The sequence below is a fragment of the Salmo trutta genome, chromosome 23 (assembly GCF_901001165.1).
Source record: "Salmo trutta chromosome 23, fSalTru1.1, whole genome shotgun sequence".
NCBI lineage: Eukaryota > Metazoa > Chordata > Actinopteri > Salmoniformes > Salmonidae > Salmo > Salmo trutta.
In genome coordinates, this window is record NC_042979.1 from 48,394,866 (window position 1) to 48,409,398 (window position 14,533).

The window sequence follows — 14,533 nt, forward strand, 5'->3', positions numbered from 1 at the left end:
AAGAAGGATTTTTAAGCCTCGAGACAATTGAGACATGGATTGTGTATGTGTGCCATTCAGAGGGTGAATGGGGAAGACAAAATATTTAAGTGCCTTTGAACAGGGGTATGGTAGTAGATGCCAGGCGCACCGGTTTGTGTCAAGAACTGCAACGCTGCTGGGTTTTTCACACTCAACCGTTTTCCTGTGTGTATCAAGAATGGTCCATCCACCCAAAAGACATCCAGCCAACTTGACACATCTGTGGGAAGCATTGGAGTCAACATGGGACAGCATCCCTGTGGAACACTTTCGACACCTTGTAGAGTTCATGCCCTGATGATTTGAGGCTAAAGTGGGAGCAGGGGGTGCAACTCAATATTAGGAAGGTGTTCCTAATGTTTTGTACATTCAGTATATACACATTTGATTAGAGGTGCGATGTGAAATAATCCTCTTAGACCCAGTGAAACACAAAGAGAGAGAGAGAAGTGAGTGGAACACCCAACAGGTACACACCAGGTTTACAGTACAGTAACCATGTATTTCTAGTCGGCTTGATCATCGTCATTGTCCAAGTCTATCAGAGAACCATACTGTCACTAAGAATAACACTGTAGTCCTCGCTTTGCACCACACAGTTAAGTACAAGAATTTTCCTTGACCTTGGAAACGGCATGAAGAATCTTTAATATGTTTTTATTCCACAGCCCTAACTGCAGCTCTCTCCGTTCTCCCACTAGAGACTGCTGTTGCTGTCTCAGTGTATGTCATGACGATAGAGGTTCACAAGCAGCAAGCAGCAAGCAGATGCAGGTCCGTGAGTGAAGGAGAGAGGGGGGGGTTAGGTTAGGTTGGCCTCTGAGAGGGCGGTGCCGTCCGGGTCTGTAGAGAGCTCTTAACCCCCCGTCCTGGGCCTAATCTGGGCCCGCCCGGCCCGTCCTCCGTTAGAGTTGAGGGTTAGTGTTGAATTGATGAAGGGTTATTTTCAGCCTGGCTCATTATTAAGTTATGGTCATGCAACCGCCCATCACCCCTGCCTGCGATGGTCATGTAATGTCATCACTGTGGAGAGGAGGGAAAAGAGAAGAGAAGAGAGGAGGGAGAGAGAGGAGAGGAGGGAGAGAGAGGAGTGGAGAGAGAGAGGAGAGAGGAGGTGAGAGAGAGAGAGAGGAGTGGAGAGAGAGAGGGAGAGAGGAGGTGAGAGAGAGAGAGAGGGAGTGAAAAGAGAGAGAGGGTGTGGTGAGAGAGAGAGAGGAGTCGAGAGAGAGAGAGAGAGAGAGAGGGAGAGAGAGGTGAGAGAGGGGGGAGTGGAGAGAGAGAGGAGGTGAGAGAGAGAGAGGAGGGCGAGAGAGAGAGAGGAGGCGAGAGAGAGAGGAGAGGACAACAACAACCAGTAAGAGGTTTGGTTATAATGATACAGGACAGGGCATAATGATCGATTGGGATCAAAACGGTCAAACTGATAGAAGGTGGTAGTAACTACAGATCTAGCCTAGCAACTACAGATCTAGCCTAGCAACTACAGATCTAGCCTAGCAACTACAGATCTAGCCTAGTAACTACAGATCTAGCCTAGTAACTACAGATCTAGCCTAGCAACTACAGATCTAGCCTAGCAACTACAGATCTAGCCTAGTAACTACAGATCTAGCGTAGTAACTACAGATCTAGCCTAGCAACTACAGATCTAGCCTAGCAACTACAGATCTAGCCTAGCAACTACAGATCTAGCCTAGCAACTACAGATCTAGCCTAGTAACTACAGATCTAGCCTAGCAACTACAGATCTAGCCTAGCAACTACAGATCTAGCCTAGTAACTACAGATCTAGCGTAGTAACTACAGATCTAGCGTAGTAACTACAGATCTAGCCTAGCAACTACAGATCTAGCGTAGTAACTACAGATCTAGCCTAGTAACTACAGATCTAGCGTAGTAACTACAGATCTAGCGTAGTAACTACAGATCTAGCGTAGTAACTACAGATCTAGCCTAGCAACTACAGATCTAGCGTAGTAACTACAGATCTAGCCTAGCAACTACAGATCTAGCCTAGCAACTACAGATCTAGCCTAGTAACTACAGATCTAGCCTAGTAACTACAGATCTAGCCTAGTGACTACAGATCTAGCCTAGTGACTACAGATCTAGCCTAGTGACTACAGATCTAGCCTAGTAACTACAGATCTAGCCTAGTAACTACAGATCTAGCCTAGTGACTACATATCTAGCCTAGTAACTACAGATCTAGCCTAGTAACTACAGATCTAGCCTAGCAACTACAGATCTAGCCTAGTAACTACAGATCTAGCGTAGTAACTACAGATCTAGCCTAGTAACTACAGATCTAGCCTAGTGACTACAGATCTAGCCTAGCGACTACAGATCTAGCCTAGCAACTACAGATCTAGCCTAGCAACTACAGATCTAGCCTAGCAACTACAGATCTAGCCTAGCAACTACAGATCTAGCCTAGCAACTACAGATCTAGCCTAGCAACTACAGATCTAGCGTAGTAACTACAGATCTAGCCTAGTAACTACAGATCTAGCGTAGTAACTACAGCTCTAGCGTAGTAACTACAGCTCTAGCGTAGTAACTACAGCTCTAGACTAGTAACTACAGATCTAGCCTAGTAACTACAGATCTAGCCTAGTAACTACAGATCTAGCGTAGTAACTACAGATCTAGCGTAGTAACTACAGATCTAGCCTAGTAACTACAGATCTAGCGTAGTAACTACAGATCTAGCCTAGCAACTACAGATCTAGCCTAGCAACTACAGATCTAGCATAGTAACTACAGATCTAGCCTAGTAACTACAGATCTAGCGTAGTAACTACAGCTCTAGCGTAGTAACTACAGATCTAGCGTAGTAACTACAGATCTAGCCTAGTAACTACAGATCTAGCCTAGTAACTACAGATCTAGCCTAGTGACTACAGATCTAGCCTAGCAACTACAGATCTAGCGTAGTAACTACAGATCTAGCCTAGTAACTACAGATCTAGCCTAGTAACTACAGATCTAGCGTAGTAACTACAGATCTTTCACCAGAATATATACATTTGCAGTGCCACTAGAAACCACTAAACAGTCATGTTGCCGCCCTGTAGGTTTACATCTATCTAGTCCAGGGTTCTCTAAGATATCGTCCTGTAGGTTTTCACTCCAACCTTAATCTAGCACACCTCATTCTAATAATGAGCTGGTTGATAAGCTGAATCAGGTTAGTTAGAACTGGGGTTGGAGCGAAATCCTTCGGGAGGTTATCTCTCCAGGAACAGGGTTGGAGAGTCCTGGACTACATAGATGTAAACCTACAGGAGGTTATCTCTCCAGGAACAGGGTTGGAGAGCCCTGGACTACATAGATGTAAACCTACAGGAGGTTATCTCTCCAGGAACAGGGTTGGAGAGCCCTGGACTACATAGATGTAAACCTACAGGAGGTTATCTCTCCAGGAACAGGGTTGGAGAGTCCTGGACTACATAGATGTAAACCTACAGGAGGTTAGCTCTCCAAGAACAGGGTTGGACAGCCCTGGACTACCATGACAGAAATGATAAGAGATCAGAAGTATCTTTAACATAGTGGTCAAGTGCTGCCCACTGCAATCTGTAGAACATCAAGGCTACGGCCTATCCACTCCTGGATGAAACCTACAGAACACAATAACACATGCTGGTTGTTAGGTAGGTCAGTGAATATGACATGACATTACGTTATCCTAGCTCACCTCATTGACATAGCGCAGCGAATTATAAATGAAAGGGATACTTTGAGGTTTTTGGCAATGAGGCCCTATATCTATTTCCCTATTTGTCTCTGTGTCAAATATGAAGGAAGTTACAGGTAGTTTTGCTAACTAGCATTAGCACATGCTAGCAGATACCCAGTCATTATGCTAACGCTAGTTAGCAATTGCGCTAGCGCTAGTTAGCAACTTCCTTTAAACTGGACGCATAGATGTAAAGTTTATAACCATCTCCCTGTAAAGTTTATAACAACCTCCCTGTAAAGTTTATAACCTACCTCGCTGTAAAGTTTATAACCTACCTCGCTGTAAAGTTTATAACCACCTCCCTGTAAAGTTTATAACTACCTCCCTATGAAACTACCTCCCTTTAAAGTTTATAACCACCTCCCTTTAAAGTTTATAACAACCTCCCTGTAAAGTTTATAACCTACCTCGCTGTAAAGTTTATAACCTACCTCGCTGTAAAGTTTATAACCACCTCCCTGTAAAGTTTATAACCACCTCCCTTTAAAGTTTATAACCACCTCCCTTTAAAGTTTATAACCACCTCCCTTTAAAGTTTATAACCACCTCCCTGTAAAGTTTATAACCTACCTCGCTGTAAAGTTTATAACCTACCTCGCTGTAAAGTTTATAATCCACCTCCCTGTAAAGTTTATAACCCACCTCCCTGTAAAGTTTATAACCCACCTCCCTGTAAAGTTTATAACCTACCTCCCTGTAAAGTTCTCCTCCTTGGGTGGCAGCAGTGGTTATTTTACGTTTGTATTGCAGACCACTTCACTGGCTTTTTTGCTATGCTATACATACAACATCATAGCCACTGTTTGACTAGGTCCAGCGCATAGGTAGTGGATGCAGACGGGTTCATATGGGACGGTCACAGCTGTGCAGCACGTTAGTTACTAGTGTGGATCTAGAGGACAGTTCTGTATTTCCCTCCAGCAACACAGGATAATAGGGAGAGAGAGAGATACTCACTCGTTCACAATAATCAAATCAATAAACTATTGACTAATAAATAATCAATAATGACTACTGGTTGATTTGAGAACAGGAGTATACAGGGGAAGAGGTTTGCCTTCATTTCAGGAGAAACACTTGATCAATATGAATCTTTGTTCTGTAAATGCAGTATGTATATAATTCCTTTTCTACTGCTAAGTCCCAGGCTAGTGGAGTCCAACTACAGGCCACTACAGCCTGCCTAAAACAGACTACACGTAAAACAAAGACTGCCTAAAACAGACTACATGTAAAACAAAGACTGCCTAAAACAGACTACACATAAAACAAAGACTGCCTAAAACAGACTACATGTAAAACAAAGACTGCCTAAAACAGACTACACGTAAAACAAAGACCAACTGGTCACAAACCCTCTATATAGTGGATCTACCCTCTCCAAAACTAAAGCGCATTCAAGCAAAAGATATGAAAATATTCTCCCGTTTTTTCTTTTCACAAGGGTTCAAATACAACACCAACAAAAATTGCATCTCTACTCAAGTTCTTGTGTTACATAGAAACGACAGTTATTAGACAGGAGGAATCCAGACAGAAGAAGATAAACAGAACAGTAACATCGTTTTACAGAAATGTACATAATAATTATTGATAATAAATCCAGATTTAAAAGGGAGACTGAAGGACCGCGGAGGAGGACAGAGAACAAAAAGGATTCAGGAGACGTTTATCCTGAACCACTCAGCCGACACTCATACAACTGGACTGTGTGTGTCCTGATGGACACCTGCAGGGGTCAGGGGGAAAAAAAGGGTCGTGTAGGGTTTCAGCAGGGTGCCGTGTCTACCTGGCCGTGGTGGTACCTGGCCTGGAAGGGTCGGCGGTCAAAGGTCGGGTTGAAGAGTCGCGGCGCCATGTCTACCTGGCGGTGGCGGACTGGGGTCCCGGGTATCCGGGGTAGGAGCGGCGTGTACTGGTAGCCTGTCTCTGGCGGGCCAGAAAGGACTGTCCTGAACCCGTACTGGCCAGACGGTCCTCTGCTGCCTTCTTCTGGAGAGCGATGCCCTGGGGGACGGACACACACACACACACACACACACACACACACACACACACACACACACACACACACACACACACACACACACACACACACACACACACACACACACACACACACACACACACACACACACACACACGGTGGCTTCATTAAGACACATATTCATTAAAATATGTTGGTTAAATCCCCTGCGTCTGCTATGTGAGTTTTCTTCTCATTTTTGACTCAAAACACTGAAGCCAGCACCACTATACTTTGCTTTTTATATCCATGGAGTATTCATTGCAGGGGGGGCGGTAGGTAGCCTAGTGGTTAGAGTGTTGGGCCAGTAACCGAAAGGTTGCTGGATCGAATCCCTGAGCTGAGAAGGGTCGTTCTGCCCCTGAATAAGGCAATGTTCCCCAGTAGGCCGTCATTGTAAATAAGAATTTGTTCTTAACTGACTTGCCTAGTTAAATAAAGGTTAAAAAAAATAATAATAATTAAAGTGGCATAGGAAATCCTACATCGCCCTCTAGTGTTTGACAGGAGTAACAACATTAAATGATTTATTTTTATAACTAACCCAAGATAGACCACAGCCTGTCGTTTCTAATGGGAGCAAAGTAATTGTAGTGGGCAGAACAAGCAAGGAGGGCAGAGCCAAGCACGAGCTAACAAGATCCTATTGGCTCGTTCTAGCATATATTTGAATATTTCTGTTATGGATCGCCTACTCTGTCAAGTGCGCGTGTGTGCAACAACTCAATTTGCCCTTGAACACCTTGTAAACAATTCAATTTATTGAAACTTTGGCAAAAGGGTAAAGTCCACAAAACTTAGTCCACTCTGTTCATAACAGATTGACGTCTTGGGAACAAAAAACTGTATTGAGATCAAATGTTTCATGAGAAAATTTGCAGAATGTCAACGAAAATCAATCTAATCTTCTCCCACTGCCGACCACTGGGCTTCCTCTCATCACCATATTTGGTAGTGAGTGAACATGTCAAAAAGGATGCTGCTTCACATTATATATACATCTGGTGAAACATCTGGCTCTTTGTTCCATCTGTGGTAATACAGTCTGGTATAATATAACAATTCACCATGTTGTAAGCGGGCAGACACTACGGGTGTTTGTCAATATAGTACCGTGCTCCGAGCACGGGATGGTAGGCTTCATGAGTACAAATCAAAAGTCTATGAAACGAAGCACGGATGGCACTTCTCTCTCTCCCCCTATCCTCTCCTCCCTCTTCTCTCTCTCCCCCTATCCTCTCCTCCGCTTCTCCCTCTCCTCCTCCCTCTTCTCTCTCTTCCCCCTCTCCTCTCCTCCCTCTTCTCTCTCTCCCCTCTCCTCTCCTCCCTCTTCTCTCTCTCCCCCTATCCTCTCCTCCCTCTTCTCTCCTCCCTCTTCTCTCTCTCCTCCCTCTTCTCTCTCTCCCCCTATCCCCCTCTCTCTCCTCCCTCTTCTCTCTCTTCCCCCTCTCCTCTCCGTCCCCTCTTCTCTCTCTTCCCCTCTCCTCTCCTCCCTCTTCTCTCTCTCTCCCCCTCTCCTCTCCTCCCCTCTTCTCTCCTCTCCCCCTCGCCTCCTCTCCTCCCCTCCTCTTCCCTCTCCCTCTCCCTCTCCTCTCCTCCCTCTTCTCTCTCTCCCCCTATCCTCTCCTCCCTCTTCTCTCTCTCCCCCCTATCCTCCTCCTCCCTCTTCTCTCTCTCCCCCTCTCCTCTCTCCTCCCCTCTTCTCTCTCTCCCCCTATCCTCTCCTCCCCTCTTCTCTCTCTTCCCCCTCTCCTCTCCTCCCTCTTCTCTCTCTTCCCCCTCTCCTCTCCTCCCTCTTCTCTCTCCTCCCCCTATCCTCTCCTCCCTCTTCTCTCTCTTCCCCCTCTCCTCCTCCTCCCTCTTCTCTCTCTTCCCCTCTCCCTCTCCTCCCTCTTCTCTCTCATCCCCCTCTCCTCTCCTCCCTCTTCTCTCTCTCCCCCTATCCTCTCCTCCTCTTCTCTCTCTCCCCCGCGCCTCTCCTCCCTCGTCTCTCTCTCTCTCCCCCCTATCCTCTCCTCCCTCTTCTCTCTCTCCCCCTATCTCTCCTCCTCCCGCTCTCTGCTTCTCCCCCTATCCTCTCCTCCCTCTTCTCTCTCTTCCCCCTCTCCTCTCCTCTCCTCCCCTCTTCTCTCTCTTCCCCTCTCCTCTCCTCCCTCTTCTCTCTTCCCCCTCTCCTCTCCTCCCTCTTCTCTCTCTCCCCCTCTCCTCTCCTCCCCTCTTCTCTCTCTCCCCCCTATCCTCTCCTCCCCTTCTCTCTCTCCCCCTCTCCTCTCCTCCCTCTTCTCTCTCTCCCCCTATCCTCTCCTCCCTCTTCTCTCTCTCCCCCTCTCCTCTCCTCCCTCTTCTCTCTCTCCCCCTATCCTCTCCTCCCTCTTCTCTCTCTTCCCCCTCTCCTCTCCTCTCCTCCCTCTTCTCTCTCTTCCCCTCTCCTCTCCTCTCCTCCCTCTTCTCTCTCTCCCCCTATCCTCTCCTCCCTCTTCTCTCTCTCCCCCTATCCTCTCCTCCCTCTTCTCTCTCTTCCCCCTCTCCTCTCCTCTCCTCCCCTCTTCTCTCACTTCGCTTGTACACATTTTCAAGCATCTTCCCTGCAACATCCATGTGGCTCAGTTGGTGTTTGCAACGCCAGGGTTGTGGGTTCGGAAAAAAAATGCATGAAATGAAATGTATGCATTCACTACTGTAAGTCGCTCTGGATAAGAGCGTCTGCTAAATGACTAAAATGTCAATGCATCGATGCAAGCTTCAGTGAAATGTATGAACAGAAACACAAGGCAACCACGTAAGAAAACAATGTAAAATGTCTTGAAATCAACGGCGGCCATTATTTTCAGCTGAAGCCAGAGAGAAAATACAATCCGACTTCAGATTGAAATGTTGCCTGACTACAATATTTTATCTTGATACTTTAATAAATACATGTTTACCTGCCTACAATACCCACAGTAGTGTGCGTAGATCGTAAGTCAATAGGGCTAACTGGCTAGCTACTACTGTTAGCAAGCCAGATAGCCACAAAGAATTGGTAGCTAGCTATCCACGAAGAATTGACATCTACCTTGCAAAACATTCGTTTTAGGTCATTATTGACTGTTTAACTAGCTGCTTAGCTAGATTATTATGATTCACATATAGCTATAATTATGAAGTAAAATGTTTAATGTGTGTATATCTTGTTTGGTTTCTATTGTTGTCATTGTCCTGGCTGGAAATGGTCAGTGGTCAGTGAAATGGGGAGGTGCAGCGTGAGGTAATACAGTAGGGGGAGTGCTTCTCTAATGTAATGTTTTATGCGTTCTCCACACTCTCGTACTCAAGAGAACGTCCTGGGAGAACGCACTCGGAACACGAGAGTATGGAGAACGGTAGTATTTATTTTACCTTTATTTAACGAGGCAAGTCAATTAAGAACAAATTCTTATTTACAACGGCCTACCAGGGAACAGTGGGTTAACTGCCTTGTTCAGGGGCAGAACAACAGATTTGTACATTGTCAGCTCGGGGATTCGAACTCACAACCTTTTGCTTACTAGTCCAACGCTCTAACCACTAGGCTACGCTGCCGCCCCAAAGTATGTATATTGGGAAATCAGCCCCTATGAGTTAAGAGTACGATGACTAACATGTAATAATACAGTGCTGGTACAATATACAACACGCACCATGTTGTACCAAGCAGACACTATGAGTTTCTCCTCCTGGTCTCTCTGGGCCTTGGTCTTGTCGTAGTCTTTCTGTAGAGGGAGATGAACAGAGGAACAGAACGTTCGTAAACGGGTTGAGTCTGACTGAGTACAGTCCCACTGTAGCTCAGTGGGTAGAGCATGGCGCTTGCAACGCCAGGGTTGTGGGTTCGATTCCCATGGGGGGCCAGTATTTAACAATGTAATAAAATGTATGCACTCTACTGTAAGTCGCTCTGGATAAGAGCGTCTGCTAAATGACTAAAATGTAAATGTACAGTGACATTGATAGTAAAGTGTTAGTATCAGACCTGGGATAATTATAGTTTTAACTATAAAACTATAAAGTGAATCATTTCTGGGGGGGGGACAAATCATTACTTTGGAGGTGAATACAATTGTTTGAATACAGATGCCCAAAAATGACAACTTTTTAAAACTATTTGAACACAGATCTTAGAAAGTGACTACTTTTAAGAAACAATTGGATTGGCTGTCTTCTACTAATGACAGGGCTGTATCTACATGGATTGGCTGTCTTCTACTAATGACAGGACTGTATCTACATGGATTGGCTGTCTACTACTAATGACAGGGCTGTATCTACATGGATTGGCTGTCTACTACTAATGACAGGGCTGTATCTACATGGATTGGCTGTCTACTACTAATGACAGGGCTGTATCTACATGGATTGGCTGTCTACTACTAATGACAGGACTGTATCTACATGGATTGGCTGTCTTCTACTAATGACAGGGCTGTATCTACATGGATTGGCTGTCTACTACTAATGACAGGGCTGTATCTACATGGATTGGCTGTCTACTACTAATGACAGGGCTGTATCTACATGGATTGGCTGTCTACTACTAATGACAGGGCTGTATCTACATGGATTGGCTGTCTACTACTAATGACAGGACTGTATCTGGAACTACATGTTGAAGATAGAAATATAATGAATAGATCACAGTCTCCCATAGAGCCCCAAAGAGGAGGTGTCATAATACCCATAAAACCTAGCGGTCTACAAGGAGAAATGGTTCCATTCATTTTTCCCCATAGGGGATTTTAGCAACAGTTTAAATAAGGACTGTGTTTCATGTAGGTTTACCCCGGCGTGATGTTTAGATAACCGTCTGAGAGTAGGTGTTCTTGTTTCAAACACACTCTATCCCATCTTTAAAGGAATAGTTTCATGTAGGTTTACACCCGCGTGATGTTTAGATAACCGTCTGAGAGTAGGTGTTCTTGTTTCAAACACACTCTCTATACCGTCTTTAAAGGAATAGTTTACTCAGAATACAAATTAACATGACACTTAATAGCCATATTTTGTTACTGTTAGCATTCTCAGTAACACTTAACATTAAACTGTTCTGGTGCCTGTGTAATAAAACTGTAATTACATTTCATTAGCATGTTTTTACATAATATATTGGTTATAGCATTTTAATTGCATAGCGATGAGCTGAGAGTTTTTGTAAGAGGAATAGTCACTGTTCCTTATTCCAGTTATGTAATAACTTCATTATTATGTCATTATATAAAGCAATTTACAAAGTCCTATGTGACAACGATGTCATTGTGTAATCGTCACAAAGTTAACGTCAAGTGTTAATATATTACTTTATGTCTCACTCATTATGAAAATATATTTGTTAGTCATTTTGAAGCTGCAATATTGATACGATTCCATGTCCCCCACTGTATTTTATTCTAGGCTATAGGCCAAACCATGTGTTTATGATGATATATTTATTCAACTAACTGTTGTCGTTTTTGGTTCTTCATCAAATATTTGGCAGTCATCCGATAATGTTCTGTTTTTCTTTTTTCAAATAACTTTCATATATTCAAATACTTTCAAATTTTATTTGGTTTTCTGAGACGTGTTTTTGAATATAAAATAAACTAGTTCGTTGCCTTCAGTTTAAACTATTTATAAACTGTATTAGACTACCTAGTTTATATGAAAAGTTGGTATTTTCAAATAAACTACAAAATACAAGTATTTTCTGGCCCGGTCTGGTTGGTATTACCACCTCCAGTGAGTGCACCATTCCCTCCCCAACCCTAACCCCTCCTTCTACCCCATCCCATCCCCCACCCTCCCTCCCACCCTCCCTCCCTCCCACCCTCCCTCCCCAACCCCTACACCCTTACCCTACCCTCTTCTCCTCCCTCCCTCCCTCCCCTCCCCAACCCTAACCCCTACACCCTAACTCTAACCCTTACCCTACCCTCTTCTCCTCCCTCCCTCCCTCCCTCCCTCCCTCCCTCTCCTCCCCAACCCTAACCCCTACACCCTAACTCTAACCCTTACCCTACCCTCTTCTCCTCCCTCCCTCCCTCCCTCCCTCCCTCCCTCCATCTCCTCCCCAACCCTAACCCCTACACCCTAACTCTAACCCTTACCCTACCCTCTTCTTCTCCTCCCTCCCTCCCTCCCTCCCTCCCTCCCTCCCTCCCCTCCCCAACCCTAACCCCTACACCCTAACTCTAACCCTTACCCTACCCTCTTCTTCTCCTCCCTCCCTCCCTCCCTCCCTCCATCTCCTCCCCAACCCTAACCCCTACACCCTAACTCTCTAACCCTTACCCTACCCTCTTCTTCTCCTCCCTCCCTCCCTCCCTCCCTCCCTCCCTCCCCTCCCCAACCCTAACCCCTACACCCTAACTCTAACCCTTACCCTACCCTCTTCTTCTCCTCCCTCCCTCCCTCCCTCCCTCCATCTCCTCCCCAACCCTAACCCCTACACCCTAACTCTCTAACCCTTACCCTACCCTCTTCTTCTCCTCCCTCCCTCCCTCCCTCCCTCTCCTCCCCAACCCTAACCCCTACACCCTAACTCTAACCCTTACCCTACCCTCTTCTTCTCCTCCCTCCCTCCCTCCCTCCCTCCCTCCCTCCCTCCCTCCCTCCCTCTCCTCCCCAACCCTAACCCCTACACCCTAACTCTCTAACCCTTACCCTACCCTCTTCTCCTCCCTCCCTCCCTCCCCTCCCTCCATCCCCTCCCCAACCCTAACCCCTACACCCTAACTCTCTAACCCTTACCCTACCCTCTTCTCCTCCCTCCCTCCCTCCCTCCCTCCCTCCCTCCCTCCCTCCCTCCCTCCATCTCCTCCCCAACCCTAACCCCTACACCCTAACTCCTAAACCCTCATACCTCCAGATGGCAGCATCCTTTCCCTCTCCTGCAGCTTGTTATTCAAGGTCTGGACCTAACCCTACCTCCTACATCCTAACCCCTACACCCTACCTCCTACATCCTACCCCCTACACCCTACCTCCTACATCCTAACCCCTACACCCTACCTCCTACATCCTACCCCCTACACCCTACCTCCTACATCCTAACCCCTACACCCTACCTCCTACATCCTACCCCCTACACCCTACCTCCTACATCCTAACCCCTACACCCTACCTCCTACATCCTAACCCCTATACCCTATCTCCTACATCCTAACCCCTACACCCTAACCCAGCCCCTGGTACCTCCAGAGACTGCAGCATCCTTTCCCTCTCCTGCAGCTGGTTATTCAAGGTCTGGACCTAACCCTACCTCCTACATCCTAACCCCTATACCCTATCTCCTACATCCTAACCCCTACACCCTATCTCCTACATCCTAACCCCTACACCCTATCTCCTACATCCTAACCCCTACACCCTACCTCCTACATCCTAACCCCTACACCCTAACCCCTAAACCCTAACCCAGCCCCTGGTACCTCCAGAGACTGCAGCATCCTTTCCCTCTCCTGCAGCTGGTTCTTGAGGGTCTGGACCTCTGGTGCTGAGCCTTGGTTCTGTTTAGGGTCCAGGGTCCGGATAACACTCTTAGCCTTCTCCAGGTACTTCTTATATCTGTCCTCCATCTGCTTCATGTCTTCATCCTTCTTCTTTAACGCCTCTTCCAGTTCCTCTACTTTCTGGGCTGGAAAGAGAGAGAAAACAAAAAACAAATAGTTACACAAAGTTCATAGAAATCCACAATTTGCATGAAAGGAAACAGGTTGAGAACGTACAGCTAAGTAACTTTGGATAAAAGCATCTACTAAATCCACATTATATATATTTGTTCTCACCCACAATCATACATTAGACCTCGTCATCACAGACAAGCTTGTCATCTCTAACCTCACTGAAACCTGATGTTAAACCAAGTCCACCTACTACTGAAAATGAATAATCCACAGGGTCCACCCCTACTACTGAAACCTAATAATCCACAGGGTCCACCCCTACTACTGAAACCTAATAATCCACAGGGTCCACCCCTACTACTGAAACCTAATAATCCACAGGGTCCACACCTACTACTGAAACCTAATAATCCACAGGGTCCACCCCTACTACTGAAACCTAATAATCCACAGGGTCCACCACTACTACTGAAACCTAATAATCCACAGGGTCCACCCCTACTACTGAAACCTAATAATCCACAGGGTCCACCTACTACTGAAAGCTAATAATCCACAGGGTCCACTCCTACTACTGAAACCGAATAATCCACAGGGTCCACCCCTACTACTGAAACCTAATAATCCACAGGGTCCACACCTACTACTGAAACCTAATAATCCACAGGGTCCACCCCTACTACTGAAACCTAATAATCCACAGGGTCCACACCTACTACTGAAACCTAATAATCCACAGGGTCCACACCTACTACTGAAACCTAATAATCCACAGGGTCCACCCCTACTACTGAAACCTAATAATCCACAGGGTCCACCCCTACTAATGAAACCTAATAATCCACAGGGTCCACACCTACTACTGAAACCTAATAATCCACAGGGTCCACACCTACTACTGAAACCTAATAATCCACAGGGTCCACCCCTACTACTGAAACCTAATAATCCACAGGGTCCACCCCTACTACTGAAACCTAATAATCCACAGGGTCCACTCCTACTACTGAAACCTAATAATCCACAGGGCCCACCCCTACTACTGAAACCTAATAATCCACAGGGTCCACCCCTACTAATGAAACCTAATAATCCACAGGGTCCACACCTACTACTGAAACC

At 46.0% G+C, this 14,533-nt stretch overlaps 1 protein-coding gene across 5 annotated transcripts in view; it reads right to left on the reverse strand.

The window, feature by feature from the left end:
* Positions 1–552: 552 nt before the first annotated feature.
* Positions 553–14,533, reverse strand: part of LOC115160165 (protein Hook homolog 3) — an 81,883-nt gene continuing 67,902 nt past the window's right edge. For 2 of the 5 annotated variants that reach the window (XM_029710541.1, XM_029710540.1), the window contains 3 exons: positions 13,217–13,422; positions 9,452–9,523; positions 4,893–5,773 (listed from right to left, as the gene is read on the reverse strand). In XM_029710541.1, coding sequence (XP_029566401.1) covers positions 5,627–5,773; positions 9,452–9,523; positions 13,217–13,422 — 425 coding nt within the window. In that variant the 3' untranslated portion in view covers positions 4,893–5,626. Of the gene's footprint in view, positions 1,045–4,892; positions 5,774–9,451; positions 9,524–13,216; positions 13,423–14,533 lie in introns of those variants that run through there. The other 3 variants (XR_003869019.1, XR_003869018.1, XM_029710542.1) reach the window with 3 other exon arrangements.